This window comes from Humulus lupulus, chromosome 7, assembly GCF_963169125.1.
Source record: "Humulus lupulus chromosome 7, drHumLupu1.1, whole genome shotgun sequence".
NCBI lineage: Eukaryota > Viridiplantae > Streptophyta > Magnoliopsida > Rosales > Cannabaceae > Humulus > Humulus lupulus.
This window is the reverse complement of record NC_084799.1, coordinates 201,863,141-201,889,906: the sequence shown is the minus strand read 5'-3', so window position 1 is coordinate 201,889,906 and position 26,766 is coordinate 201,863,141. Positions and strand designations below refer to the sequence as shown.

At 38.0% G+C, this 26,766-nt stretch overlaps 3 protein-coding genes across 3 annotated transcripts; 1 reads left to right on the top strand and 2 right to left on the bottom strand.

Moving 5' to 3' along the window:
* The first annotated feature begins 974 nt into the window (after positions 1-974).
* On the top strand, positions 975-5,914 carry LOC133789132 (GABA transporter 1). The gene is made up of 7 exons (XM_062226865.1): positions 975-1,167; positions 1,596-1,826; positions 3,906-4,003; positions 4,104-4,290; positions 4,827-4,954; positions 5,116-5,349; positions 5,438-5,914. The coding sequence occupies exons 1-7, from the start codon at positions 1,035-1,037 to the stop codon at positions 5,816-5,818; spliced, it is 1,392 nt and encodes a 463-aa protein (XP_062082849.1). The 5' UTR covers positions 975-1,034; the 3' UTR covers positions 5,819-5,914.
* Positions 5,915-8,735: 2,821 nt separating this feature from the next.
* On the bottom strand, positions 8,736-9,866 carry LOC133792597 (AT-hook motif nuclear-localized protein 10-like). The gene is made up of 5 exons (XM_062230505.1): positions 9,689-9,866; positions 9,509-9,576; positions 9,315-9,431; positions 9,043-9,210; positions 8,736-8,918 (listed from the first exon to the last, which is right to left on the bottom strand). The coding sequence occupies exons 1-5, from the start codon at positions 9,864-9,866 to the stop codon at positions 8,736-8,738; spliced, it is 714 nt and encodes a 237-aa protein (XP_062086489.1).
* Positions 9,867-11,160: 1,294 nt separating this feature from the next.
* LOC133792596 (AT-hook motif nuclear-localized protein 8-like) lies at positions 11,161-12,170 on the bottom strand. Its single transcript, XM_062230504.1, has 4 exons — positions 11,997-12,170; positions 11,773-11,898; positions 11,539-11,682; positions 11,161-11,454 (listed from the first exon to the last, which is right to left on the bottom strand). Exons 1-4 carry the CDS (start codon positions 12,168-12,170, stop codon positions 11,161-11,163), a joined length of 738 nt encoding a protein of 245 aa, XP_062086488.1.
* Positions 12,171-26,766: the final 14,596 nt, after the last annotated feature.

Sequence of the window (26,766 nt, the reverse complement as noted above, 5' to 3'; positions counted from 1 at the left end):
ATATATATTTAATGAAATCTACACAGTGTGATATGTATAATTAAAAAAAAGTATACATTGTCAACAAAGCAAATTTTTCTTAAAAACCCACTATAGAAAATCCAAGAAAATCCTAGAGTATATGGGAGAAAACTCATAATAATGTAAAACAAACACAAAATCACATTTACTATTCATCTTTATGCATAATCTAATATTTAAAAAAAAAAAAAATTTGACTAAAACCATGAAAATGTAGAGAAACCTTACCTCTTTGAGCCCTAAAAATCGTAAAAAATGACTCTGGTTTGTGCCTTTGTTTGTGCGTCTAAGAGGAAAGGAAGAGGAAGAGGAAGGAGTAGAATATATATCACTGGGGACACCCAACGTCTCCTACTGGGAGACGTGTCACGTGTCCCACGTCTCTTAATGGGAGGCGTTGGATGACCCTCGGACATGTGTTTTGACCACAAATTTTCAACGTCTTCATACACGTTTAATATTTTACAATTTTAATAATTAATAAAGAATTTCTATGTCATTTAAAATCCCTCTTAATTTTTAATTTCTTTGGCCAGTGTAAGATTCTAATTTCTTACGCCAGTGTAAGACATTGTAGTATTCTAATTTCAATTTTTTATTGTAATAGTTATTTGTAATATACTCCAAAATTTAGAAAAATTCGAAAGTCTCCCATATATAGATAATTAATAAATCTCACATTTTCTTTTAGCAAGTCAAAATTGTCTATTTTGGTTAGCGGCGCCATCCAAATAAAACACTATCGACACATAAGTGAAAAAAACATATATCTGCCAACTTGCTCGATCCATTTTCACATTGTGATGGTCAGCAAAATGAGCACTCCCTTTGACTTTAAGTTGGATTGGAATTGGACAGCTAATAATAGTCAAATATATAACATATATATTGATATTATATTTATATATATATATATATCAATTTCCTTGTTTTTGGGAGAGGTTATGAATTTCTGATCTAATCATATATATCATACCCTCTCTTTTTTTTTCCTAAAAGAGAGAGAGAGAGAGATGGGAACTATTTCACCAAGCCCAGATCATGTATATCAGGGAGAAGTTGCCAACAAAAACGTTACCCAGAAAACTGATCATCATCTTGATAAAGAACTAGATGCTGGTGCTCGTTTTGTTCTCAAATCCAAAGGTAATAAATATATTTCTATATATCTAATATCTAATATCTTTTTTCAACACTTACATATATGTGTGAATATACTATATATATATATATATAGATATAGACTTAATTCAGGTCGTTCTATCTAGGTTTGATCTTCCATTTTCAAAGTAATTAATCATAAAAACCATCCCCAAAAGTAAGCTTAACTTGTTATGAACGGAAACTCATACATATAACGTCACTTTCCAGTTAATGCGCACTACTGCTATTTATAGATATTGCACTAGTAGTTGGGTTTGACTTCTTCTTTATAAAACATATAATTATATATATATATATATAAAAAAAAAACACAGATGAATTTTATTGCGAAAAATAAAGCAAACCCAGATTTTATTTTACAAAGTTTTAGTAGTGATGAAATTATTTTTTTGTCGTTGTTGTTGATGTAGGATCATGGGTGCACAGTGGATACCATTTGACAACTTCAATAGTAGCTCCACCTCTGCTAAGTCTGCCATACGCCATTGGATTTCTGGGATGGGCGGCTGGGATTGTGTGCTTGGTGATCGGTGCTCTGGTCACTTTCTATTCTTATAACTTAATCTCTTTGGTTCTCGAACACCATGCTCAACTGGGTCGTCGTCATCTCAGGTTCAGAGATATGGCTCATGACATTTTAGGTAACACACCTACCACCTCTCCTTTTCTACCTTCTTTTGTTTCATTTTTATATTCATTCCATAGTTGAATTGGTTACCTAAAAAAGGAAAAAGAAATAAACAAATATGAGTGAGTTTTTTTTTTTATTTTACCACTGAAAATGAGGTGAAATAAAATAGGATTATAAAGGTGTAGATATCTTCAACTTTATTAGGTGTTAGGTGGGTGTAGTTTGAGTCAAAGATTATAATTTTAAGAAATTATTTGTAAAAATCATCATTTTTTTAAGATATTGTGAATTATAATCTAATTTTAATAATTTTTTATAAAATAATTTATCATAGTTAGTAAAAAATTAAAAAAGGTGATCGAAAAATTCATTGATTCAATAAAAAATTTTAAACAATTGATTGAAAAATTTAAATAACTAATCAAATTTTAAATCAATATCATTTTTAAAAAAAATATCAATAATAGACCCGAGCATAAAATTACTAAAATAAAAATAATACAATTTTGACCAATTTCTATTAAAATAATCACATGGACCTTAAGATGATATATATGTATACGACAAGAAAGATTAATTTGTTACACCTCTATCAGAAAAGACAAAAAAACATGTTATAATATAGTTATTGTATCATTTTGAACTATTTTAATATATTAATGACAGATAAATTTTTTTTTTTTATAAATAATTTAGTCAAATCTTTATACTTTTTAATGTGAATTCAAATCACAATAATTGGGAAATTCAGCATGTGCCTAGAAATCCCCCCAAAAAAATCATTCTTTACTTCACTTGGTCTTCTCTGCACTATTCAGTAGCATTTAATACCCCACTAACGATTAGATATGGCAGAAAAGTTAGTGGAAGAGGAGTAGATTTTTAATATTTGCTTACTTTTTCTATTTTAAAATAATAATTTTTGGGTGATAAAAAATATAATTTTCTTTCTTTTCCTTCATCTCTACGAAATAACTAGCGCATAAACAATATTTTTATTGCATCTTAAATATTTTTTTTTTATGTCTTTTACATTCAGAATTTAAATTCAGTCAAAATATTTGTATTCTCCTACTTTATTTACGAGATCATCGATTTGAAAAATACATGAACTTATAAAAAATATCAATTTTTTATGAAGTTATATTTGAACATATTTCGATTAAATTCGAATTTAAGAGACAATTTTTAACTAATTTACAAAATATGTGTTAAAAAATATAATTTTTAAAACAGAATTCCTTGGTTAAATTAATGTAAAACATATTGATAAAAAATACAATGTTTTGGTATTGCAAAATAAATGTGGTCATACGAGTAGCCACGTAGGGCTGATCAATGGACTTGGATGCCCGTAAGCCCAATCCATAGACTTACAGCCAGTTGTCAATGTCATTATTAGGTAGTTTGGTACTATCATTGGATTGAATAAGATTTTTTTCAGTATTCTATAGATTTGCTTGGTCATTATTACTGGATAAAATTAAGATATTATTTCTTCTATAAAAAAAAATGGGTAGATAATCATATATATTAATATAAATTTAAATATTATTATTATAATTTTTAATATAAGAATACATATATAATCATCGTATTAATAAAAATTTATATTCAAATTTAAATCTTATAAAATCTTATTATTATAATAATATATATTAAAAAGGCTAAATATTTAATAATTATATTAATATGACAATATATAATGTTAATTTTTTTTACTAATTATATTAATATGAATTCAGATATTATAAAATATTATTATGATAATAATATATAATGTTAATATTTTTAATAATTATATTAATATGAATTAAAAAATATTATTATAATAATATTTAATACAATACTAGATATTTAATACTTATATTAATATAAATTTAAATATTATAAAATATCATTATAATAATAATAATAAATAATACATAATCTTAATTTTTATGAAAATTTTTATCATATAAACTGATGTAAGTTCAAGTAATTATTAGAATGAGATTATAATGAGAGACAAAGTTAATGTGATGAAGTTTGTAATGAAAAGTAGAGTAGTGATTTTTGATGGCTAACAAACAAACTACATATATGGCAGGGCCTAAATGGGGTCGCTACTACGTTGGGCCTATTCAGTTTATGGTTTGCTACGGTGCTGTTGTTGGCTCTACTCTACTAGGAGGACAATGCATGAAGGTACCTAATAAAACTCACTTCAAATTTTAGCTTTGTTTTTGTCACATCACATCACATCACATCACATCACTTCATTTTATTTTTATTTGATTTTGGACAGGCAATATACTTGTTATCAAACCCAAATGGGGAAATGAAACTATTTGAATTTGTGATCATATTTGGATGCTTTATGCTGATTTTGGCTCAAATCCCATCTTTTCACTCTCTCAGACACATCAACTTAGTCTCACTGCTTTTGTGCCTTGCCTATAGTGCATGTGCCACTGCCGGCTCCATTCATATTGGTAATAATTATTTCATATATATATATATATAATTAGGTAGCGATTTCAGTGCATCATTTTTTTTTTCAACACTGATGCTTCCTTTTTCTATTTTCGACACCTGAATAGATATAATTTAAAAAAAAAAAAATTATATGACGGTGTACATTATAGCTATTTAGAACATCCCACAAATTTTCAAGAAATTCCAAATAAATTATGGTACCGAAAATATGGTCTAAACTGTCTGTTGCAAGCGTGCCTGTTTTTTTGTGTACGCATGTAAAATTTGACAGTTTGAACTCTGTTTTCGGTTTCGTAAACTATTCGGAATTTCTTGAAAATTTCCAGCATATTCTAAATACCTACAATGTACACCGTCATATAAATTTTTTTGGATTATATCTATCCAGGTGCCGAAAATAGAAAAAAAATGCACCGATGTTACAAAAAAAAAGATGCGTTGTAGTCGTTCTCTATAATTATTGTGGTAACACACCTAGCCTCACCATTCGAAATCTATTAAACTAATCAGCATGAAAAAAATTGGTATTTAGGAAATTCATCAAAGGTGCCAAAAGATTATTCTCTCAAAGGTGATACTGAGAACAAAATTTTTGGAATCTTCAATGCCATTGCTATCATTTCCACAACATATGGGAATGGTATCATCCCAGAAATTCAGGTTAGATAATTTATTGTATATATGAAGTGAATGTGTATTGATTTCGAGTAATTACTACAAAAATGAGATTTCTCGTCAGTTTTTAACCCGATAGGTTGTTTTTCATTTTAGTAAGTAAAAATATAACTAAAACAATTGCCAAAATTGTGATTTGGTGACAGGCTACATTAGCACCACCAGTTAAGGGAAAAATGTTCAAGGGGCTATGTATTTGCTACACTATGGTGATTGTGACATTCTTTAGTGTTGCTATCTCTGGTTATTGGGCATTTGGGAACCAAGCTGAGGGCCTAATCCTTAGCAATTTCTTAGACAACGGCAAACCTTTGGTCCCAAAATGGTTCATTCTCATGACCAACATCTTCACCATAATGCAATTATCAGCCGTTGGCGTGGTAAGTAAAAAGACTCGAACCGCAAACTTCGTAGTCAAATTTTCATTAGCGAAACTTGAGAGGAAAATATTGTGTTTTTGGAAAACAGGTTTATCTACAGCCCACAAATGAAGTTCTCGAGAGAAGTTTTGGAGATTCATCGAGCGCAGAGTTTTCTGCTCGCAATGTCATCCCAAGATTGATCGCTCGGTCGCTATCTGTGGTCATGGCGACCACCATAGCAGCCATGCTTCCATTTTTCGGGGACATCAATGCGGTGATTGGGGCATTTGGTTTCATGCCACTTGACTTCATCTTACCTGTTGTGTTCTTCAACGTGACATTTAAGCCTTCGAGAAAAAGCCTCGTTTTTTGGTTGAATATCTCCATAGCAGTCGTTTTCTCAGCTTTGGGGGTTATTGCTGCGGTTGCTGCAGTCAGACAAATAAGCCTTGATGCCAAAACTTATCGCTTATTTGCAAATGTATGATCTTATCTTGTAATTCACATGTATGTAGCACTAAATATCTGTACCATATATACACATTTATTCGATGCAATCTCATAAATTTACATATCTATATCACTCACTATATGCACGAAATATTACTTTTTTTTTGTTTTGTTTAATAAGATTAAAAAAATAACTATGATCAAAACTTACAGCCAACTTTTATACTGGTAAAATTCCAAAATGAAGCTTGCCCATCAAAATCAATTACTTTAGAAATCTTAATAATAACTGAGATGAATCGAAAACTTTTATTTCTTATATAAGTAGAATAAAAAAGTACCAAAAAAAGAATTATGTTTTAGATATGAACATTAATATTTATTTGGTTACAAGAAGAACGAAATGTTCCAAGCATTTGAAATTGTTCTCTACTTTGATAGAAAGCCAAAAAAGAAATGGTCCTATTAAGAGTCAGCCCAGTGAAGCATGGTGGATCCAGGTAGCACCGGCCCGTTATCCTTCCACTGCCGAGAGCGGGAGGTAGTCGCTGCTCTGTGAAGCCAGCCTCACGCATTGCCCTCCACTCTAGGAGCTGCGCAACCCAGGCCTTCGCCCAGGTCACTCAGCCCAACTCCCGGCTTGGAATGGGCAGACCAGTAAGCAGCTAACACTGGACCCGATCCACTAGGTTGACCCAAAGTCCCATTTCCCACATGCCCCCACTTGGGTTACAGGCCCACGTTGCTAAGCCCGGCAAACATTGATGTTTTGAGAACAATTCATATACTACTTATTCCTTGTCTTCGTTTTCCATGTGGGACTTATGTTGGCTATACAGATACTCTCTCTTAAGAGCTCATGATGTTAATTGTTCTGAGAAGTTACTCAAGCAGAAAGTTTATACATGCAGAACTATATGAACTTCGTATGTGTTATAAAATAAGATTGTATAGCTGTATTCAATTTTTATTATGTACTTTTAGAAAGGGAGGGTGATACTTTTTCATAGAAACACTACAATGGTACTATCTTAAAACTCAGAGAAAAATGAAAACAAACTTAGAAGACTGTTTCATTCATACGAAAATGTGAGACCAGAATTGTTTTATGTAAGACTGTATATGCAAGAGTAACCATCAACTAATCTCTCAATTCAACTGAGAAATGTTAAGGTTTCATTGAAACATAAAACTAGGAAGACCTTTAGCGGAGTGATCTATTTATGATCTTTCATTGGTTGTGAGACTTGAAAGAAAATGTGTTGGTGTTGGTCTTGGAACGATGCTGGTGTTTTGTTTTTAATTATTACTTTCTATTAGTAAAATGATAAGATAATAGTAATCAATGTGGACAAGAGACAACTCATAACAAGTCTATGAGCCCCTATATATTCTCATCTATTAGAACAAACTTGACTATAGTTCCCTTGGGCTGCAGTTTATGTAAAAAAGAAAAAAAATATAACCATAGCTAAGAGACCATTTAAAACTGTAACACAGATTATGAAAGTTAAATATGTGAAAAGCAAGAAGAGAGCCATACTAAAATTGCCTAACAAAAAAGAAATGGTCCAATTAGGATCAGCCAAGTGAACTATGGTGAGCCCAGGCAGCACCGGCTCGTTGTCCTTCCACTGCCAAGAACGGGAGGTAGTCGCTGCTCTGTGAAGCCAGCCTCACGCGTTACCCACCGCTTTAGGAGCTGAGTAAGCCAGACCTTCGTCCAACTCACCCAGCCCAGCTCTTAGCTTGGAACGGGCGAACCAGTAATCAGCCGACACTGAATCCGACTCTCTGGGCTGGCCCAATGTCTCATTTCCCTCATGCCCCCACTTGGGTTACAGGCCCACGTTGCTGAGCCCGGCGAGTAGAATGCTTATTGTGAGGTCTTATATACTAATTCATTGTTAAGTTCATTTCCCATGTGGGACTTATGGTGGCTATATTCTCTCTTGAAAGTTCATTGTGTTGGCACTTGGCAAGGAAAAACCAAAGTCCATGCAGAAAGTTTATACATGTACAGCTATATATGTGCAGTGTAGGACTAAAGATAATGTAGTTGCTCGATTCTAATTGTGTAATTTTTAAGAAATGGTGTTAGTATTAACGCTTTTATATAAGCTCTTAACTATGTAAGAAAAACCAGCAACCAATTACTCAATTCAACTAATTAACAAAATAGTTAACAAGATAGCATAAGCTGAGAGCAGTAATCTAAAACGAAAATTTTCACCACTTCCATTGCATCACATTCTTCTTATAAAACCGCTATGCCTGCAGCAACAGCAAAGTGCAAACCTTCTCGTAAATCAATTGTACTAACACAGGGCAGTTTTCCAGCTTCCTTCCCTAAACTAATCAAAATCCCTCCAAAAAAATTTATGGCTAATTCTAGGCTTACTTGATAAATCCCTGAAACTTAACATAATCTCGGAAAAGTTGGGAGTGTATTTTCAGTGCATGAACCACCATCTTCACCACATCTCAAAAACCAGCTTAACTTCAACAATGATTTGCATTTGGAAATCTCTATCCCATAGGAATAAACTTTGTAATTCCAAGGAAAAGTTTGTAAATTTCTTTTTTGTCAATATATATACCATATTGATTAGTGTCTTTTTCTATTAAGCAAATAATGACATAAAGAAACAAAACAAAGTTAAAAACTTAAAAGTAGACATTTACAATTAGTCATCAAATACTATTAACCACAAAGTTTATACATGTAGAACTAAGAGATTATGTAGTTGTTTTCAATTCCCATTCTGTACTTTTAGAAAGTGATTAAGAAATGGTATTAGAGGAAAGAATATGGTACTAGTATCTACATTGATACCATCTTTAAAGTAGTCAGAGTAAAATGAAAACAAAAAGACGAAGACTCAATGATTGTTTTATCTATATGAACTCAAAAGCAGAGAAAAAAATGAAAACGAAGAAAAGGAGTGACTTTTTCACTCGTTTATACCAAGAAGCTTATCATAATCTTCTATCGGTATATCACTGTCAATTAATTCTGCCAATATTTCTCCTATCGATGGACCTGTGTTTTGGTCTGGTACTGGTCTTGGTCTTGGTCTTGGGCCTCTTGACAAAAATGAGGTACCAATGTCTTGTTCGAAACTCCCTACAATGATCTGAGACGTTTATATATATATATATATATATTTAGTTTCATTATTAGTTCAGCAAGTATTGTGAAAAATTCCAACTTTTTTAATTTTCAAAAACAAAAACAAAATTCATCTGAAAAAATGTCACCTTAATAGGTGTAGCAGCTACTAGTATCTGTGCAACTCCACCAAAAACCTTGCCAGTTTCTGAATCAGCCAACAAAACATTCAACGATGTTCCTATACCAAAGTTTTCAGAACTATGATCTTCATCAAGCTCAACTGTCCAAGACAGAGATAGAATCTCAAACATACCCTGCAAGAAAACAAAATTAATAAAAACAAATTTTCAAATACAATTGTCTCATTGATTTCTTGAATCAAGAAAGGGAGTAGGAACCGTGCCAGAAATCCTCTAACGTTGCCATAGTCAGCACAAATGTCTACCATAGATACTGAGCCATTGGCAGAAAGAATAGTCAATAATGACTTTGGTGGATGACTCAGAGCAAAACCTCTCATTCTGCTCACAACTTCCTGAAAATAACAAAACAAATTTATTAAAACAAAGACTTCATATTATAATATATATATATTTAAAAAAAATTATTTACCTCACCCTCAGTTAGAGTTATGAAATGAGGAGTGAAATTACTTCCATATGAGGAAACTGACAAAGAATCTAGTGACAAAACCAGAAAAAGATATAATTATACCAGCAATTATCAAATATTATTAATAAGAAAAAATTAATGATTCATTTTCTTGGAAAACTAGATTGAGAAAGAAAATACCATCAAAAGACAAAGGCTGCTGCTTGTTTTTATTTGTACAACCCTTGGGTCTTCCTCTAGGCCTTTTATGGGTATTGAAGGAGACTGCTTCTTCTTTGCCTTGGTCTTTTCCTGGTCCATCTATCTCCATGGCCATAGCCATAGCCATAGCCAAGTTCTTCTCATCATCACTAGCCATCTTCTTTACTATTCAAAGCGCAAGACTGTAAATTGAGTTTGTTTCTGTTTTAAGATGTTTTTTAATATAAAAAGATTAACTGAATAAAGAGAATTAGAGCCACGACCTCTTACTAATCAAACATGAATGCATAACACGTAATCGAAGGAGGAAGTTGTGTTTATGTAATTTAATTTAGTGTTATAACTCTAACTTTACATTTATGAATTTTTAACCAATTTAAATTTATTTAGTTGTATAAAAATTTAGGAAAAGACTATGCAGCAATTTTTTTTCTCTATTGGTGCAGTTAGTAGGTATTTTCTACATTTGGATAATTTTTTTCCAATTTTTTTTATTTAAGATATCTGGCAAATTTTTAAGAAATTTTGAATAATTTACAATGCTGAAAACAAGATTCAAACAGCTTATTGCACTAGCACTTATTTTCACTTAGCTTTTTGTATGCGCTTGTAAAATTTAAATGTTTGAACATTCTTTTCGGTAGTGTCAACTTATTCAGAATTTCTACAAAATTTGCAGGATGTTTTAAATGACTATAATGTATATCGTCGTATAAAAAAATAGAAAAACTTGATCGAAGTGTAGAAAAAAATCCATTGGATGCACCGGTACAACCAAAACAATAGATACACCTGTAGTCTTATCCTAAAAATTTATTTTAATTTTATAAAATTTCTTTTTGGATTATGAATTTTATTTTTGGTTTATTTATGATTTTATTTAATTTATAACTTAGTGAAACACAAATATCAATGCTCTTGCTCAAAATTTTTTTGAGTATTTTGGTCATTTGTAAAAAAAAACAATTACATTTGGAATCACATTCTAAATCTCTAAAATTCAACAAAACAAAATAATTTCTAGAAAATGGAAAGAATTATGGATTTACGGTTTGTCGATTTTTTTACTAATTGGTTGACTTTGGGTAATTTTGTTTAAAGATGTTGCCAAGTTTTGAATAGTTTGACTATATATAGTGGAGACTTCGGCCTAAAATCTGTGTATTCCATAAAATGTGTGACCCTTGTGATAATTTTCTAGCGTGACGAATAGCACTTTTCTTATTAAAAAGTCTAAACATTTGATAAAAGTCTAACAGAAATATTACTCTGAATACGTGACATTTCCATACTAATTTTGCATTATACTAATCTCAGCGTTAGTGGCAACTAATTAATCAAGTACAAAACTAATTACTCAGTTCAAGTACTAACTAACAAAACATAAAACTATGAAGACATACGACGAGAAAAGTGGTTCGTTTTGTGGTGTTGGCCTTATACGAAGGGGACTACGGTGTTGGTGTGGCACTGGTACTGGTGGTCTTATAGGACGATGATGATGCCGGCGTCAACGGCGGCATTGCTCTTAGAGGAGTAGGATTGAGTACGTGTGGTGTTGGGACTGGTGCTGGTGTTGATCTTACACGAGGACGTGGATGCTCGTGTTGCCGTGCTCGTGCTCGTGTTCGTGGTGCTGGTGCTGGAACTGGTGCCCGGAGTTGGTGCTGGTATGAGGAGTTACCATTCTCATCAGGGGAGCAGCTGCTCGTACCAATCTCTCTTTTGAATTTGCCTAGAATGATCTGACATATATGCATAAATCATATATAAGTACAAATTTATAACTAATATATATATATATATATATCATTATTGAAATGTCTGACCTGAATAGGACTAGCAGGTAGTAGTGCTCGCGCAACTCCACCAAAAACCTGTGATGATGACTCGGGACCAGACAATAGAACATTCACCATTGTTTCTTTATCATCTTCGATTGAACAAGACAAAGATAGAATCTTGAAGAGACCCTGCAAGAATTTAAAGAAACACAATTAAAATTAAATATTGGGACTGATTCAACAAACATATATGGTAATAAATTGTGAGAGTTGATAAACCTCATGTGCCTTAATTTCATCAGACTCATCGTTACGAATGTTTACGATAGATACTGAGCCATCGACGGAAAGAATGGTCAACGATGGAGAAGACGCAGCCAATGTTCTTAGTTTAGTCACAACATCCTATAAATAATAAAACCAATTAAATATAATTGATATATGAAACAGAAAACAAGGGCTTCATACAAAAATTATAAAAGAAGAAGAAGAGACCTTATTACCTCACCAACATTCACAGTTATCACATGAGGAGTAATAGAAGACAGAAGCTGTTTTTTCTTGTTTAGAGAACCCTTGGGTCTTCCTCTGGACTTCTTGACCAACTTGAGTTCTGCTTCTTCTTCGTTTCTTGGTTCATCTCTCTTCCTGTTCTTCTCGTCCTCATCAGTAGCCATTTTCTTTTTCTTGGCGCAAGAGTGTAAATTGTCTACTTTTATATGCTTGGTTTCTGTCATACACACATATATATAGCACGTGCAAGGTGCGTGTAATAAATACAATTTAGATATATATATATATTATTTCAAATTAATCTTAAAAAGAATGAACTTCAACTTCTTTATAAGAGAACCTATAAGCAAACCAATTATTTTTTATTTTTATATATTCAAAATTATTTAACATTATAAAATATAACATCATTAATTATTTAACATATATATATATATATTCTTTTTAACATCATATTAGAAAATACTAAAACATGTGTGTTTTTACAAAGTAGACTAACTTTACGTCTAACCAATGACTACAAAATAACACCAACTTATTCTATATAGTGCATCTCTCTAATATGATGCCAAATATTTTTTCTTTTGGTTATGTCTTGCATACATTAGCATTTGAAAAGAAAAATAAATTATTCTACAATGTCTTTTGGTTTGGTTTGTTTGTTTATCTAGTTTTAGATTTTCACTTGAATGGGATTTGGGGTAAGTCTCCTAAGTTTGTTCCGTTACCTAGTTTTAGAATCAGAGACACCCCAGCCTCTTCAAGCACGCGGGCCGCTGCGCCTGAAGAATAGGGTCGTGGCTCGAGCCCCCAAACCCAGAAAATCCTTCATTTCCAGCATTTTTCCTCGAGCCTAACCTCAAATTCATACCCCAAACCAGCAACCAAACTCATATTTAGGCCCATAATTCCTACCCTTATAACCTAAATATCATATTCAGTTTATAACAATCCCCTTGCACCCATCAAACACCCATAACCAATCACCACCTAAAATTCTTGCAAACTCTAAACTCTAACATTATTTCAACAGAATTCAACAAAATTAACTTGAAACTTACCTCAGTTTGTGGCTTGAATTCCCCAGCTACACCTTGTCTAAACTCTAAACTCTAACACCTAGATGCACATTTATAACTAAATGACTCGTTTAGCGAGTTAAACACTGTTCAAAGTCCACAGTAACGGTCCTAGAGTAACTGGGGCATTACATTAAAGGTTCTAGTATTTTTGAATTTCAAATGGGCAAAGTGAGTATGTGAGCGGCAGTTCTCGAGTTTTATACTCGAAGAGCTTGAGGTGGAAGAAATTCCACCGCGATCGTCGATCACCTACGAGGTAGGCACTCGAGCATGATCCAACGGTCACAATTATCAAGGCACGAATCAGATACAAGGTGAAAAGACACTTTGGGTACGAATTGGACGTCTTGGGCGTGCAACAAACTCCTCATTAATTGCACTAATTAATGGGCCAAACAATGACGAGTCAACTCGTGGCTTTGCAGTTTTCGAGTATGATGTTGTGAAGAGCCCAAGAGTCACCTCTCGAAGACCTTTGAGATTACTCCTCTCAGACTAAGTCTCCATTGTCCAAGGACAAGTGAAGACTTGAGGGGTAAATGTTGTCAATGATTTAATCATTTGACACGTGACAGTAATTAGAGAAGTAATTAGGCTCCTCGGGAGATAATAAAGCTCTTTAGATCTCGTCCCTTCGAGTAAGCCATGATCCATTTTTAGGCGTGGATATCTCCAAGTGAGGCCACGACCCGAGGACCACACTAGCGGTCCTCCCGTCTTCTTGACCCGATAGTCCTCAAGGTCTAGGAGTTTTTTCCTCGGGCCTAGAGAGAATGCCAGGTGTTAGTCACTGTAGCCTTGGGCTACCACAAGATTGTCTGAAAACTTTTTGGGTGCCTCGAGTAGTGGCATCGAGTTCGTACACTCAAAAATTGATATTTCCCTTAATGCCACTTGACACAGGAAAATGTGCAGCCGCATTCTGAGAGTGTCAGAGGTGTGTTTCCCGTAAAGTTGGTGGGCTGCAACCTACGAATTAGGCCCCGTGCAATACGCATGGGCCTGCAGTCTTAATTAGAACATTTGGAGGGGATGAATAACAATTAACTCCCCAAATAATTAGGGAATATTTGTAATAAATGATATTAATGACCTTCAACCTCTATAAATAGGGCTAGTGTATCATTGTAAAATGGTTCACAAATTCTTGTACTCAGAGCACTCTATACGCTGCCAGAGAAAACATCCATTGAAGCTTGCCATCACAAGCTTCAACAACACTAATATTAAAGACTCATGGACTAGGGTTGTTTTACAACCTGAACCACGTAAAATGTCTGTGTTAATCTTCTTTATTTTCTGTTATTAAGTTGATAGTAAAAATGACAATAACTAGTTTGTTTTCCACGCGTATAAAAAAAAATATATCACTGATCCAGCTGGCTATTAGAACTCTGATTTCAACACCGTAAATTAATCTGAATCTTCTAAAAGTTGGTAGGATGCTTATTATAACTATAATATACGTCATCATGCAAAAAATAACTTGGGTTATAATTTCTCCAAATGCCGAAAATAGAAAACACTCATATGGTTGGGGCAAAAGTGATGCCCCCACCTAAGAAAATTCCTATAAATATATTTATATATATATATTAAGAAATTATGGGTTTTAAGGGTTTATTTGGTTAACTTTAATGAAATATTCTAAATATTTAAGAGAATATACTTTTAAAACCTATTAAAAATATTATTTATTATTTATATTAATATAAATTCAAATATTATAAAATATCATTAGATATTTATTAAATATACTAATATAAATTCAAGCGTTATAAAATATCATTATTAGAATAATATATAATACAAGACAAGAAATTTAATAATTATAATATAAATTTAAATGTTATAAAATATTATTATAATAATATATAACATATAATATATAGTCCTAAATATTTTTTAATTATATTAATATAAATTCAAATATTATAAAATATCATTAGATATTTATTAATTATATTAATATAAATTCAAATGTTATAAAATATCATTATTATAATAATATATAACATATAATATATAATCCTAAATATTGTTAATTATATTAATATAAATTCAAATATTATAAAATATCATTAGATATTTATTAATTATATTAATATTGTATGTCCTGATTTTCTAACGGGCTATTAGCGAGCTGAGATACAGCCTAAACTATATCAGCCACGTGGACATCCCCAAGACCGGAGCTGTTTTCGTCAGGTCCTACCTCGTTAGCTCGGGGTATCCAAAGGTTCGCCAAGATTACTTAAGGACTGAGTTTGGACTCTGAAGGCCACAGGTCGAGGGAAGCATCCAACTCGTGGGGCGAGCTAGAGTTAGAGGCGGTGACCTTTTATAAAGTCAAACACACAAGGTAAACGTGCATATATCAGACATCACGTGTCTGATATATCCCTGACTTCTCGGACATGCAGCATGAACGTGCGTATTCAGACACCCACGACTGGGTTGGGCCGTACAGCCCATTATCCCCCTTACCTATTGATTAGACCACACTTCATGTGTCAGGTTTTAGGAATTAATCATGAATGTCACAGAGTTGACATGATATGTAAGAAGGTCACGGGATGATCTTCTTACCAACTCACAGGTTCCCTCTCCTATAAATATGGAGACCCTGGGAGTTGCAAAGGGTTGGATTCTATTGTGTAAGGAAATACCCTGTAAAAGAATACCAAGCATATAGCAATAATATTGACTGGTGGATTAGAAGGATTTTAACCTTTGAACCACCTAAAAAACGTGATTGTGTCACCAGTCCATTTACAAAGATCATTCATCTATTTCGGTTCAAATTAAGCACTAATCTCTTCCTCTTATTTTCTTAATTACCTGTTGGCGAAGAACCGCGTCATCAGTTTGGTGCTTTCATTGAGAGCTAGTCAGATTGGTGCTATCGCAAACATCTAACTATGGTGACCACTCGATCTAGACACGGTAACGAGACAGAACAGCATGATGGGCATGAGGCTCATCATATCACCATCCCCGGTGAGCACAATCCTGAAGTCCAGCAGCGGCCGGGCAAGCAGCCGGTTGGCCAGAATGACACTGGAAGTTCGGCGCCTCGGCCACCTAATCCAAACCCAGATTATTACACTGCGGTAGAGATGGAGAATGCTCAGCTGAGGAGCCAACTAGCAAAAGCTAATTAGCATATCAAGGAGGTGTTGGCCCGACTACCCCCTCTTACAACCGACGCTAACGTCGGAAAGAGGCAAGGCGAGACTCATAAGTCCCGCCGGGGTAATCAGTTGTAACGACCCAAATTCACTAATAAGGCTTAAGGGCCTTGATTAGTGTGCCTGGAGGGCATATTGGGAATTATGTGTGGTTTTAATGGTAAAGATGCATGATTATGATTTAAAGCATGTTATATGACTATTTGAATATTTGAGATGCTTGACTATGAGTATTAGTATGCATGTAGGCCCTGATTAGGTTAGAAGAGCATAACCGTAATTTTGGCCATTATGGGCATAATTGTATTGATATATGTGATAATTGTCGATACCACATTATTATATGGATATATCTGTGATTTGTGACTCGAGACGGTCCTGGTGAGCAAAGTAGCAGAAAAGTCATGGCGGGGATTTATACCCGGCTCGGGGTGAGCTTAGGGGTATAAATGGGAATTTAGCGAATATAATGGAGTCCATTTGGACATTGAGGAATATCATTGGTGGTTAATTAGGTATCAGGAATTAAGCAGGAAATATTAGAGACACTCGAGGAGTTAACGGGAATTGGGTAAAATGACTTAAATGCCCTTAAGTGGATTAGAGGGTCTAGAATTAATAGGGAGGGCATTAAGGTCATTTGGCTTTTAAAATGGGTATTACTGAGGCTTTAAGTTATTGGGATTTGTAGAATATTATAGAAGTCTGAAAAAGAAGAAAAAGGAAGGAAAAGAAAGAGAGGAAACAGAGGGAGTTTTCTGAGTCGGTTCAAGCTTCCTTCACCAATTTCTTGAGGATTTCTGGAGTAAAACTCAGAGGGGAGCTAGTCCAATTAAGCCACAAGGTTACTGAGTTAAGATTGAGGACTTGACAAGGGTTTAGCAAGGTTAGGCCATCACTTGAGGTAAGGTTCTGTAATCTCTTCAGTTGCTGGTTTTGTTTCTGAATTATGGTGTAAAAGTTGAGTTTGATGGGGAACTTTGGGGAAATTCAGGGCAAAGGTTAAGGAGAAGCAAGCCAAGGAGGTCTAGAGGCAGCTTGTGTTCGAAATCCTATCAAAGGTATAAAGTCTAAACTCTAACTTTGTTGTTCAGCTGGTTTTTACTAAGTTTTGGTGTTTAGGAGTGGCTATGGTGAATTCTGAGTTTGTGGATGCATGTGCTTGAGTTCTAGGTGTTTGGGGTGCTTGGGATGAGTGGAGTATGGTTGTGAGGTTGTTTTTGAGTTTGGGAAAGAGTTGGAAGAGTTTTGGTTGAGATTGGTTCGAGGAAAGTCGCAGAAAGGAAAACTGGTGTTGGCCAGTCTGTGACTAGCGCTACAGCGCTAGCCTTTGGGCGCTGTAGCGCTAGGCCATGATGCTGAAGGGAGTTTGGCTTCTGTTTGTAGCGCTGTAGCGCCCTCCCAAGAGCGCTGTAGCGCTACCCTGCTTTCTGAAGGGGATTTTAGGGTTGTTTGCAAGGGTTTTTGACCTAAGGTTTGGGGTTTGTTTCCACCACCTTGTTTGGTGGAACTAGGACTTCCCGGGGGCTCGGGAGTGACCCCGAGGCTAGGTTTTGGACTTGAGGTTCGATAATGACTTTGGCCATGATTGTGTTAGGTGAGCGTTAGGGCTCGAGGGGGATCGTGCTCAAGGAGTCGAGGGATCAAAGCTAGTGAATTGAAAGGTAAGAAAACTGCACCTGATTATGTGTTTGTGATGGGACTAAGTGCTCCCGAGAATTGTATTGTTCCAATGATGGTATCACGCCATGGGACATGTAAAAGTGGCCTAAGAGTGCCGTACATAGTATTTGCGCACAGGGCGCGGCTTGGCCACTGGTAGCCGAAAATATTCACTGAGTTCGGCCTAAGCGAGCCGGAGTCAGTGGGATAACGGAGGGGGAAGCCTGAGAGCGCTAGCCCTAGTTATCATTTGTGCAGTGATATATGATATGAATTGATATGCTTAACATGTTGGATACTTGATTATACTGAATGACTATATGGTTGAGATCATGTGATGCGATGTAAGATATCGATTTGTCTGTTGATTGCTTATGCTCTGTTGTTATGCTTTCTTGCTGGGCCTTGGCTCACGGGTGCTACGTGGTGCAGGTAAAGGCAAAGGCAGATTGGACCAAGCCTGAGGTGGAGAGCTCCAAGGTGGAATGTACATAGCCAGCCGTTCGATCATCATGGTCGATGAGTGGAACAGGACATGGATTACCTAACCGCTTGATTTTCCTTAGTATGGCTGGTTATTGTATCTGAAACTTATAACTTTTGTAAACAGTCTTTAAACTTGTGTTTTTGGGATCCCGTGTAAACAAATAATGTTTCTTAATGAAAATGTGGCTTTTGAGACCAAATCATTTTAAACCCTAGTTCCTTTACAGTTTCAGTAACACGATTTTAATTAGACGACTTGATTAGCAACTCTGGCACTTTATAAACACATAGTGCAACGGTCTTGGCTATCCAGGGCGTTACAACTTGGTATCAGAGCGTCCTAGGTTTATGGGTCCTGAAGACTGGCTGGATATGTACATTCGCCTTGGGAGACAAGCTCAACTCAGGGTTTGGTAATTGTGTATACATGATTATGTGCTTAAGTGATTTGAGTGAGATATGATTGTTGATATTTGATTGTTGAATAGGGAGCATGAGATACTGATAGGGCCTGACCCTTGACTATTGCATGATGTTGTTGAGGCGTGCTTATTAGCACTGCTGTGTATGTGAATGGATATTTGGATGAATTATTATAGATTGATTGCTAGTGAATGATTGGAGTTCCTGTGATGGATTATGAAAGGATTATTACCCTATCATCATAGTCTAATTGCTGAGTCGTTGGTTGCAGATTGACTTGAATAGTTATACGTTCAAGGAAATCCACACGACTAGCCGGCAGGTCTGGGGCTAGAGATGATGATCGGGGTCCAACCCCTCCGCCAGTCCCTGAGAACTGGCAGTAGTTAATGGCCGACATGCAGACCCGACTTCAGAGCCAAGACGAACATATTTGGATTCTGCAGTAGGCTCCATCTGGGAGTGTTGCCCCTGCGGTGCCACCGGCGATGGTACCTGTGGTACAGCCAGTTGATGTTGGGAATAAGTGGGAACCGTTGTATGAGCGGTTCAGGAAGCAACAGCCCCCGATCTTTGAGGGTGGACCAGATCCACTGAAGGCTGAGCAGTGGATGACTATGATCACTACTATACTTAATTTTATGAGAGTGGAAGGATATGACAGGGTGGCTTGTGCCACTTATATGCTGAGGGAGGATGCCCGAATCTGGTGGGAGGTGGCATCACAGACTAGGGATGTTGCTGCATTGACCTGGGAAGGGTTTAAGGACCTGAATCAGAAGTATTATAATGTTGCCATCAGGGCAGCGAAAGTGAATGAGTTCCTGGGGCTGGTTCAGGGCAGTATGACAGTTACAGAATATGACTTGAAGTTCGTACCAGATCTTGTGCCTACTGATGCAGCTAGGCAGGATAGATTTACTAGAGGGATGAATGCTATGATAGCCCGACATGTAAGGATTACCACCGTTCCTGGAGGGACTACTTATGCCCAGGCTGTGGAGAAGGCTCTTACCGCTGAGGAAGCAGAGAATAAGATATGGAGGGAGAGTGTTGTGAGAAGGGAGGGTCGCGGGGCGATGCCTCCATATTCTAGTTCTAGTAAGGGCAGAGGCCCCAGTGATTTCAAGAGGAAGACTCCTGATGCCCCGGTCACTCCTGGTCCTGATAGGAGGGGTCGGGGTACTCAGGGCGGCTGCAGGGAGGCGGTGATTCATGGAGGACTTATCCGGAGTGCACAAGGTGCAAGAGACGCCATCCGGGCGAGTGTCGGGCTAAGGCCTGCTATGTGTGCGGGGTGGTGGGACACCTCAGGAAGGATTTCCTGATAGTGAAGAAGGGAGAGACAGGAAAGGTGGACAGCTTGACTCCAGCTCGAGTGTTCACCCTGACGCAGGCGGAGGCCGAGGCTAGTCCCTCGGTAGTCACAGGTCAGCTTTCTAGTGCTGGCACTCCCTTTACTGTGTTGATTGATTCTGGTGCTACGCATTCATTTGTATCTGATAAGGTGATTGATAGACTGTGTAGACCTAGTGAGTATAGTGCTTCAGGGTTTGGGACTATATTGCATACAGGAGAGCTGGTAGTGTCTAGGAGGTGGATTAGAGCGTTGCCAGTGTTAGTTGATGGTAGGGAGTTATCAGTAGACTTGATTGAGTTGAGTATGGAGGATTTTGACATGATTCTAGGTATGGATTGGCTGGTTAGATATGGGGCTACCATTGACTGTAGGAAGAAGATGGTAACTTTTGAGCTAGAGGGCGAGGATCCCTTCGTCTTTGTGGGAGCGGTGCATGGACCCTGCATACCCAGGATATCTACATTGAGAGCCAGAGATTTGCTACAGGGTGGATGTATAGGCTTTTTGGCGAGTATGGTGGATACCACCAGAGTTTCACCAGTAGGACCGGAGGACACCAAATTGGTTTGCGAGTTCTTGGATGTGTTCCCTGAGGATTTGCCTGGGTTGTAGCCGCGTAGAGAGATCCAGTTTGTTATTGAGTTGGCACCAGGGACAGAGCCAGTGTCAAGGGCACCATATAGGATGGCACCGGCGGAAATGAAAGAATTAAAGATACAGCTGCATGAGCTTCTGGATTTGAGGTTCATCAAACCTAGCTACTCGCCATGGGGTGCTCCAGTTTTGTTTGTTAAGAAGAAGGACGGGACTTTGAGGATGTGTATTGATTATCGGGAATTGAATAAGTTAACTATCAAGAATAAGTACCCCCTACCAAGGATTGATGATTTGTTCGATCAGCTGCAGGGTAAGACTGTAATGCCCCAAATTTCCTAATAAGGTTTAGGACCTTGATTAGGAGGCCGGGAGGGCCATAATTGATTTATTATAATATTTAATGATTATATGCATATTTACGTGAATTATATTATTATATGATGGTGAATGCATGCATATGGGAGAATTTATTATTGTGAGGGTATTTTGGTAATCTGGCCACTGTGGGCGTAATTGTATATTTTGGGTGCATGATTGTGATTAATTAATATAGCCACATTATAAGGTGGATTGGTTCAAGCTTTTCGACATGAGACGATCATGAGATGTAAGTGTTCGGTCTAGTCATAACGGGTTTAAGCTCGGGGCTCGGGGTGAGTCTCGGGGTGATATTTATGGTTATGGCGTTACCGGGGATTTTAGGGTAACGGGATATGAAATATTGGAGTTTGAGGATATTGAGATTAGCGGGAATTGGGAAGCGTTAATTATAATTAACGGGTTTAGCAGAATGTACCAATTTTACCCTTGGGGTGGTGGCTTTGGAGACTTAAGATGACATGAGGGGCATTTTGGTCTTTTTAGGGGTGGATATATATGACTTAAGTGGCTGAAGCTGGAGGAAAAACAGAGGAAAAAACAGGGGTTTGCCTTCTTTCTCTTCCCGTACACCACTTTCTCCATAGCTTTCCTTGGTGTTTTGTGTTCAAGGTGGGATATCAAGCTAAGGAACCTCAAGGTTGAGTTAGTAGGCTTGGTTCTGCTTGTGTGGGAGTTCAAAACAGGTTTTGAGGTAAGTTTTGGTCATTAAACTTAAGACATGCTCTGTTTTTCGTTTTGGTTTTTAACTCATGGATTTTGATGAGGGGAGTGAGGATTAAAGGGAGTTTTTGGTGTTAGATGATTGGGTTTTGGTGAGGAGGTGTTATAGGTAAGGTTTGGGGGTTTAATTATATGTTAGGAAGAGGTTTTATGATGATTATAATGACTGGTTTGAGAGGAAATAGCACAGGGAGAAAACTGGTTCGTGTGGCCGACTTAGCCATTCTGGGCTAGGCGCCGCGGCGCAGCAGGGGAGCGCCGCGGCCCTTGGCGTTTGGCAGGCAGGGAGCCTCTCTGTCTGGAGGCGCGCCGCGGCGCAAGAGCAGGGAGGGCCGCGGCCCTTAAGGTCAATTTTGCTAAAAATGGGGTTTTTAGCTTGGGGATTCAAGCCATAGGCCTCGGGGTTGATCCTAGTACCCGGTTAAGTATGGGTTGATGTCCCGGAGGCTAGATATTGATTTGGGAACTTATGTTGATCATTTTTATTGATGAAACCTTATATTTGGTTATGACTAGGTGACCGCTAAAGGACTAAAGGTTGATCGTTCTTTTAATAGTTCTAGCTCGACTTTGAGGTAAGAAAACTGCACCCTGTGTATATGTGACATGCATGGCAGTTATTGGTGCGTGTTGGTTGATTATTGAGTATGACATGCATGGCTATTCTTGATGCATGTTGGTTGGTTATTAAGCGTGGCATGCATGGCTGGTATTGATGCACGTTGATTGCAGGATATATTGCATATGATGCATGAGAAACATGTGATTAGGACATGCTTTGTATACTGGGTATGATATTGTTCAGAGATTGAACCTCTGTGTTTATGCATAGTCCTAATTGTACTAATACATGTTTAGTAAGCATGCTGAATACCTTGTTTATGGATAATAGACATGTGATATATGTTTGGCGGCATGGCTTACCTGTGTATGGCGCTGACTTATTAGTCAGAATCGACAATGGTGTCAGATCCGTCTGTGAAGCTGTGACTTATTAGTTAAGTTCACCACGGGCTGAGCACTGGTCGTGTTTCACCGACCCAAGGGTCAGAAGTGGCAGTGCGTTGTGAACGCCGGGCCAAATAAAGATTGGATCCAATCGAGGTCGGCATTGAATGACTCATATGGGGTATTAATGCTGGACCGACCGGAAGGTCAATGAGAACTATAAGCGCTTGCCTGGTCTATGACCAGATGTTTATGGCCAAGGTATATGACCCCGGTGACTGTTGTCACATGGCCAAGGGACACTGTCCATTGCACGACCCTAGGGTCAGGAGGAAGGTTATGTTGGTGATCATTCACCATGCACCTGTCCTAATCAAACTTATGAAAGGATCACTTTTCGGTTAAGCCCTGGTGACCCTATCGTCACATGGCTAGAAGGAGCGATGCTCATTATTGTGACTTTTGGCTATTGTCACCTATCTGGATGGACTGTTGGTTCCAAATGGTTACCATGGTTATAGTTGATATCATATCATGTTATATTGTGTTTTCTTGCTGGGCTTCGGCTCACGGGTGCTACGTGGTGCAGGTAAAGGCAAGAGGAAGCTGGACCATCCTTGAGTTGGAGAGCTTAGGTGATGACGTGTACATATGCAGCTGCTCGTCCTCCACGGCCGAGGTTTAAAGTGGAACTAGGGTTGAACCCTGTTTTGCCGCTTAGTACGGCCTGTTGTAAATATTTTCTGTAACAAACTCTGAAATTATATTTTCGGGATCCCAATGTATATGCTAAACGTTATAGTGAAACGTTACATCCTAACCAAAGTTTTAATCCCTAAACCGCTAATCATGCTTAGTTCACGATTTTGGCCAAATGACTCGATTAGCGAGTTTTTCACTGTTTACAAGGCACACCGTAACGGTCCCAGGAGTTGGGGCGTTACAAAGACGATGTTCTCAAAGATTGATCTTCGATCTGGTTATCACCAGCTGAGGATCAAGGATGAGGACATACCTAAGACGACCTTCCGAACGCGGTATGGGCACTATGAGTTCTTGGTCATGTCTTTTGGTTTGACCAATGCCCCAGCAACCTTTATGGATCTAATGAACATGGTGTTCAAGGACTTCCTAGATCAGTTTGTTATAGTCTTCATCGACGACATCTTGGTGTATTCCAGTTCAGAGGCAGAGCACGCGTTTCATCTTCGACAAGTTCTTCAGAGGTTGAGAGAGCATCAGTTGTACGCTAAGTTTAAGAAGTGTGAGTTCTGGTTGCCTGAAGTGACATTCCTTGGACACATTGTTGGCGTAGATGGGATTAAGGTGGATCCATCTAAGATAGAGACAGTTAGAGATTGGCCGTGGCCAAGGAACGCCTCGGAGGTGCGGAGTTTTCTGGGGTTAGCAGGTTACTACAGACGGTTTGTAGAGGGATTTTCGAAGATAGCAGCATCGATGACAAAATTGACAAGAAAGAATCTAAAGTTTATCTGGTCAGACAAGTGTGAAGACAGTTTTCAGGAGTTGAAGCGACTACTTATTACATCGCCAGTATTGAGTCTTCCTTCGGGGGAAGGGAAGTTCGTTGTTTATTGTGATGCGTCGAGGTTGGGCTTAGGCTGTGTGTTGATGCAGAATGAGAAGGTCATAGCTTATGCATCACGACAGCTGAAGGAGTATGAGCAGCAATATCCTACTCATGACTTGGAGCTGGCAGCAGTGGTTTTTGCACTGAAGATTTGGCGGCATTATCTATATAGGGAGAAGTGTGAGGTGTACACTGACCATAAGAGCCTGAAGTATTTATTTACATAGAAGGACCTGAATATGAGACAGAGACGTTGGCTGGAGTTGGTAAAGGATTATGATTGTGATATTCTTTACCATCCGGGAAAAGCCAATGTGGTGGCGGATGCATTAAGCCGCAGAGGTCCAGGTTAGTTGTATAGCTCCGTTCAGATCTCAAGGGAGTTAGCTAATGAGATGGTTAGAGCAGGGATAGAGTTGGTGGTGGGCCGGTTTGCTAATATTACTCTACATTCGACCCTGCTAGAGCGGATCAGAGAGGGGCAGTTGACAGACGCTCAGTTGCAGAAGGTTAGAGAGAATGTCTTAGCGGGAATAACTAGGGATTATTCAGTTTCTGAGGTTGGTTTACTTCGGTATCAGGGGCGGATTTGTGTTCCAGCTGATGAGGGGATCAGACGAGAGATACTAGATGAGTCTCATACAACGCCGTACTCACTTCATCCGGGTACCACGAAGGTGTATCAGGATTTGCGGACTTTATATTGGTGGCCCGGGATGAAGAAGGATGTGGTTGAGTACGTTGACAGATCTGGCTTATGAAGTGTTGCGGAATAAGACGATTCCTCTGGTGAAAGTACTGTGGAGGAATAGTAAGGTTGAGGAGGCGACCTGGGAGCTTGAGACAGTGATGCGGGATCAGTATCCCGAGTTGTTCAGGTAAATTTTGAGGATGAAATTCTCATTAGGAGGGGATAGTTGTAACGACCCAAATTCACTAATAAGGCTTAAGGGCCTTGATTAGTGTGCCTGGAGGGCATATTGGGAATTATGTGTGGTTTTAATGGTAAAGATGCATGATTATGATTTAAAGCATATTGTACGCCCTGATTTTCCCACGGGCCGATTAGCGAGCTGAGGTACGGCCTGATCATGATTACCAGGCAGACATCTCCAGGACCGGAGCTGCCATCGTAAGGTCCTACCTCCTTAGCTCGGGGTAACCTAAGAGTTCGCCAAGATTGCCTAAGGACCGAATCTGGACCCTGAAGGCCGCAGGTCGAGGTAGGCATCCAGCTCGTGGTACGAGCTAGAGTTGGAGGCTGTGACCTTCTATAAAGTCAACCACGCAAGGTAAACGTGCATATATCAGACATCACATGTTGGATATATCCCTGACTTCTCGGACACGCAGCAGGAACGTGCGTATTCAGACACCCACGACTGGGTTGGGCCGTGCGGCCCATTATCTCCTTACCTATTGATTTGACCACACTTACGTGTCAGGTTTAGGAATTAATCATGAATGTCAAAGAGTTGACATGATAGGTAAGAAGGTCACGGGATGACCTTCTTACCAACTCCCAAGTGCCTTCTCCTATAAATATGGAGACCTTGGGAGTTGATAGGAGTTGGATTCTCAATTGTAAGAAAGACCTTGTAATCAAATATCCAGTATACAACAATAATACTGACTAGTGGAGTAGAAGGATTTTAACCTTTGAACCACTCAAAAAAACGTATCCTGAGTCACCATTTCATTTCTAAGATCATTTATCTATTTCGGTTCCACCTAGGCACTAATCCCTTTCTCTTTTTTCTTAATTACCTGTTGGCGAAGAACCGCGTCAACAGTTTGGTGCTTTCATTGAGAGCAAGTTCGATTAGTGCTGTCACAAACATCCAACTATAGTGACCACTCGATCCAGGCACGGCAACGAGATAGAACAGCATGATGGGCAGGAGGCTCATCATACTGCCATCCCTGGTGAACAAATTCCTGAAGTCCAACAGCGGCCCGGCATACAGCCGGTGGGCCAAGACGACACTGGAAGTTCGGCGTCCCGACCGCCTAATTCGAACCCATGTTATTACACGGCGGTGGAGATGGAAAATGCTCAGCTGAGGAGCCAGCTAGCAATAGCTAGCCAGCAGATCAAGGATGTGCTGGCCCGCCTACCCCCTCTCATAACCGACGCTAACATCGGAGAGAGGCAAGGCGAGGCTCCTAAGTCTCGTCGGGGTAATCGGTCCAGGCATAGCCGCTCGGACAGACTTCCGACAGCCAACTCCACTCCTTCATCACACCATCGAGAGGCAGACTTAAGAGGAATGCCTAGAACCGAACAACAGCAGTACATCCGTTCGGTCAGAACTTCGA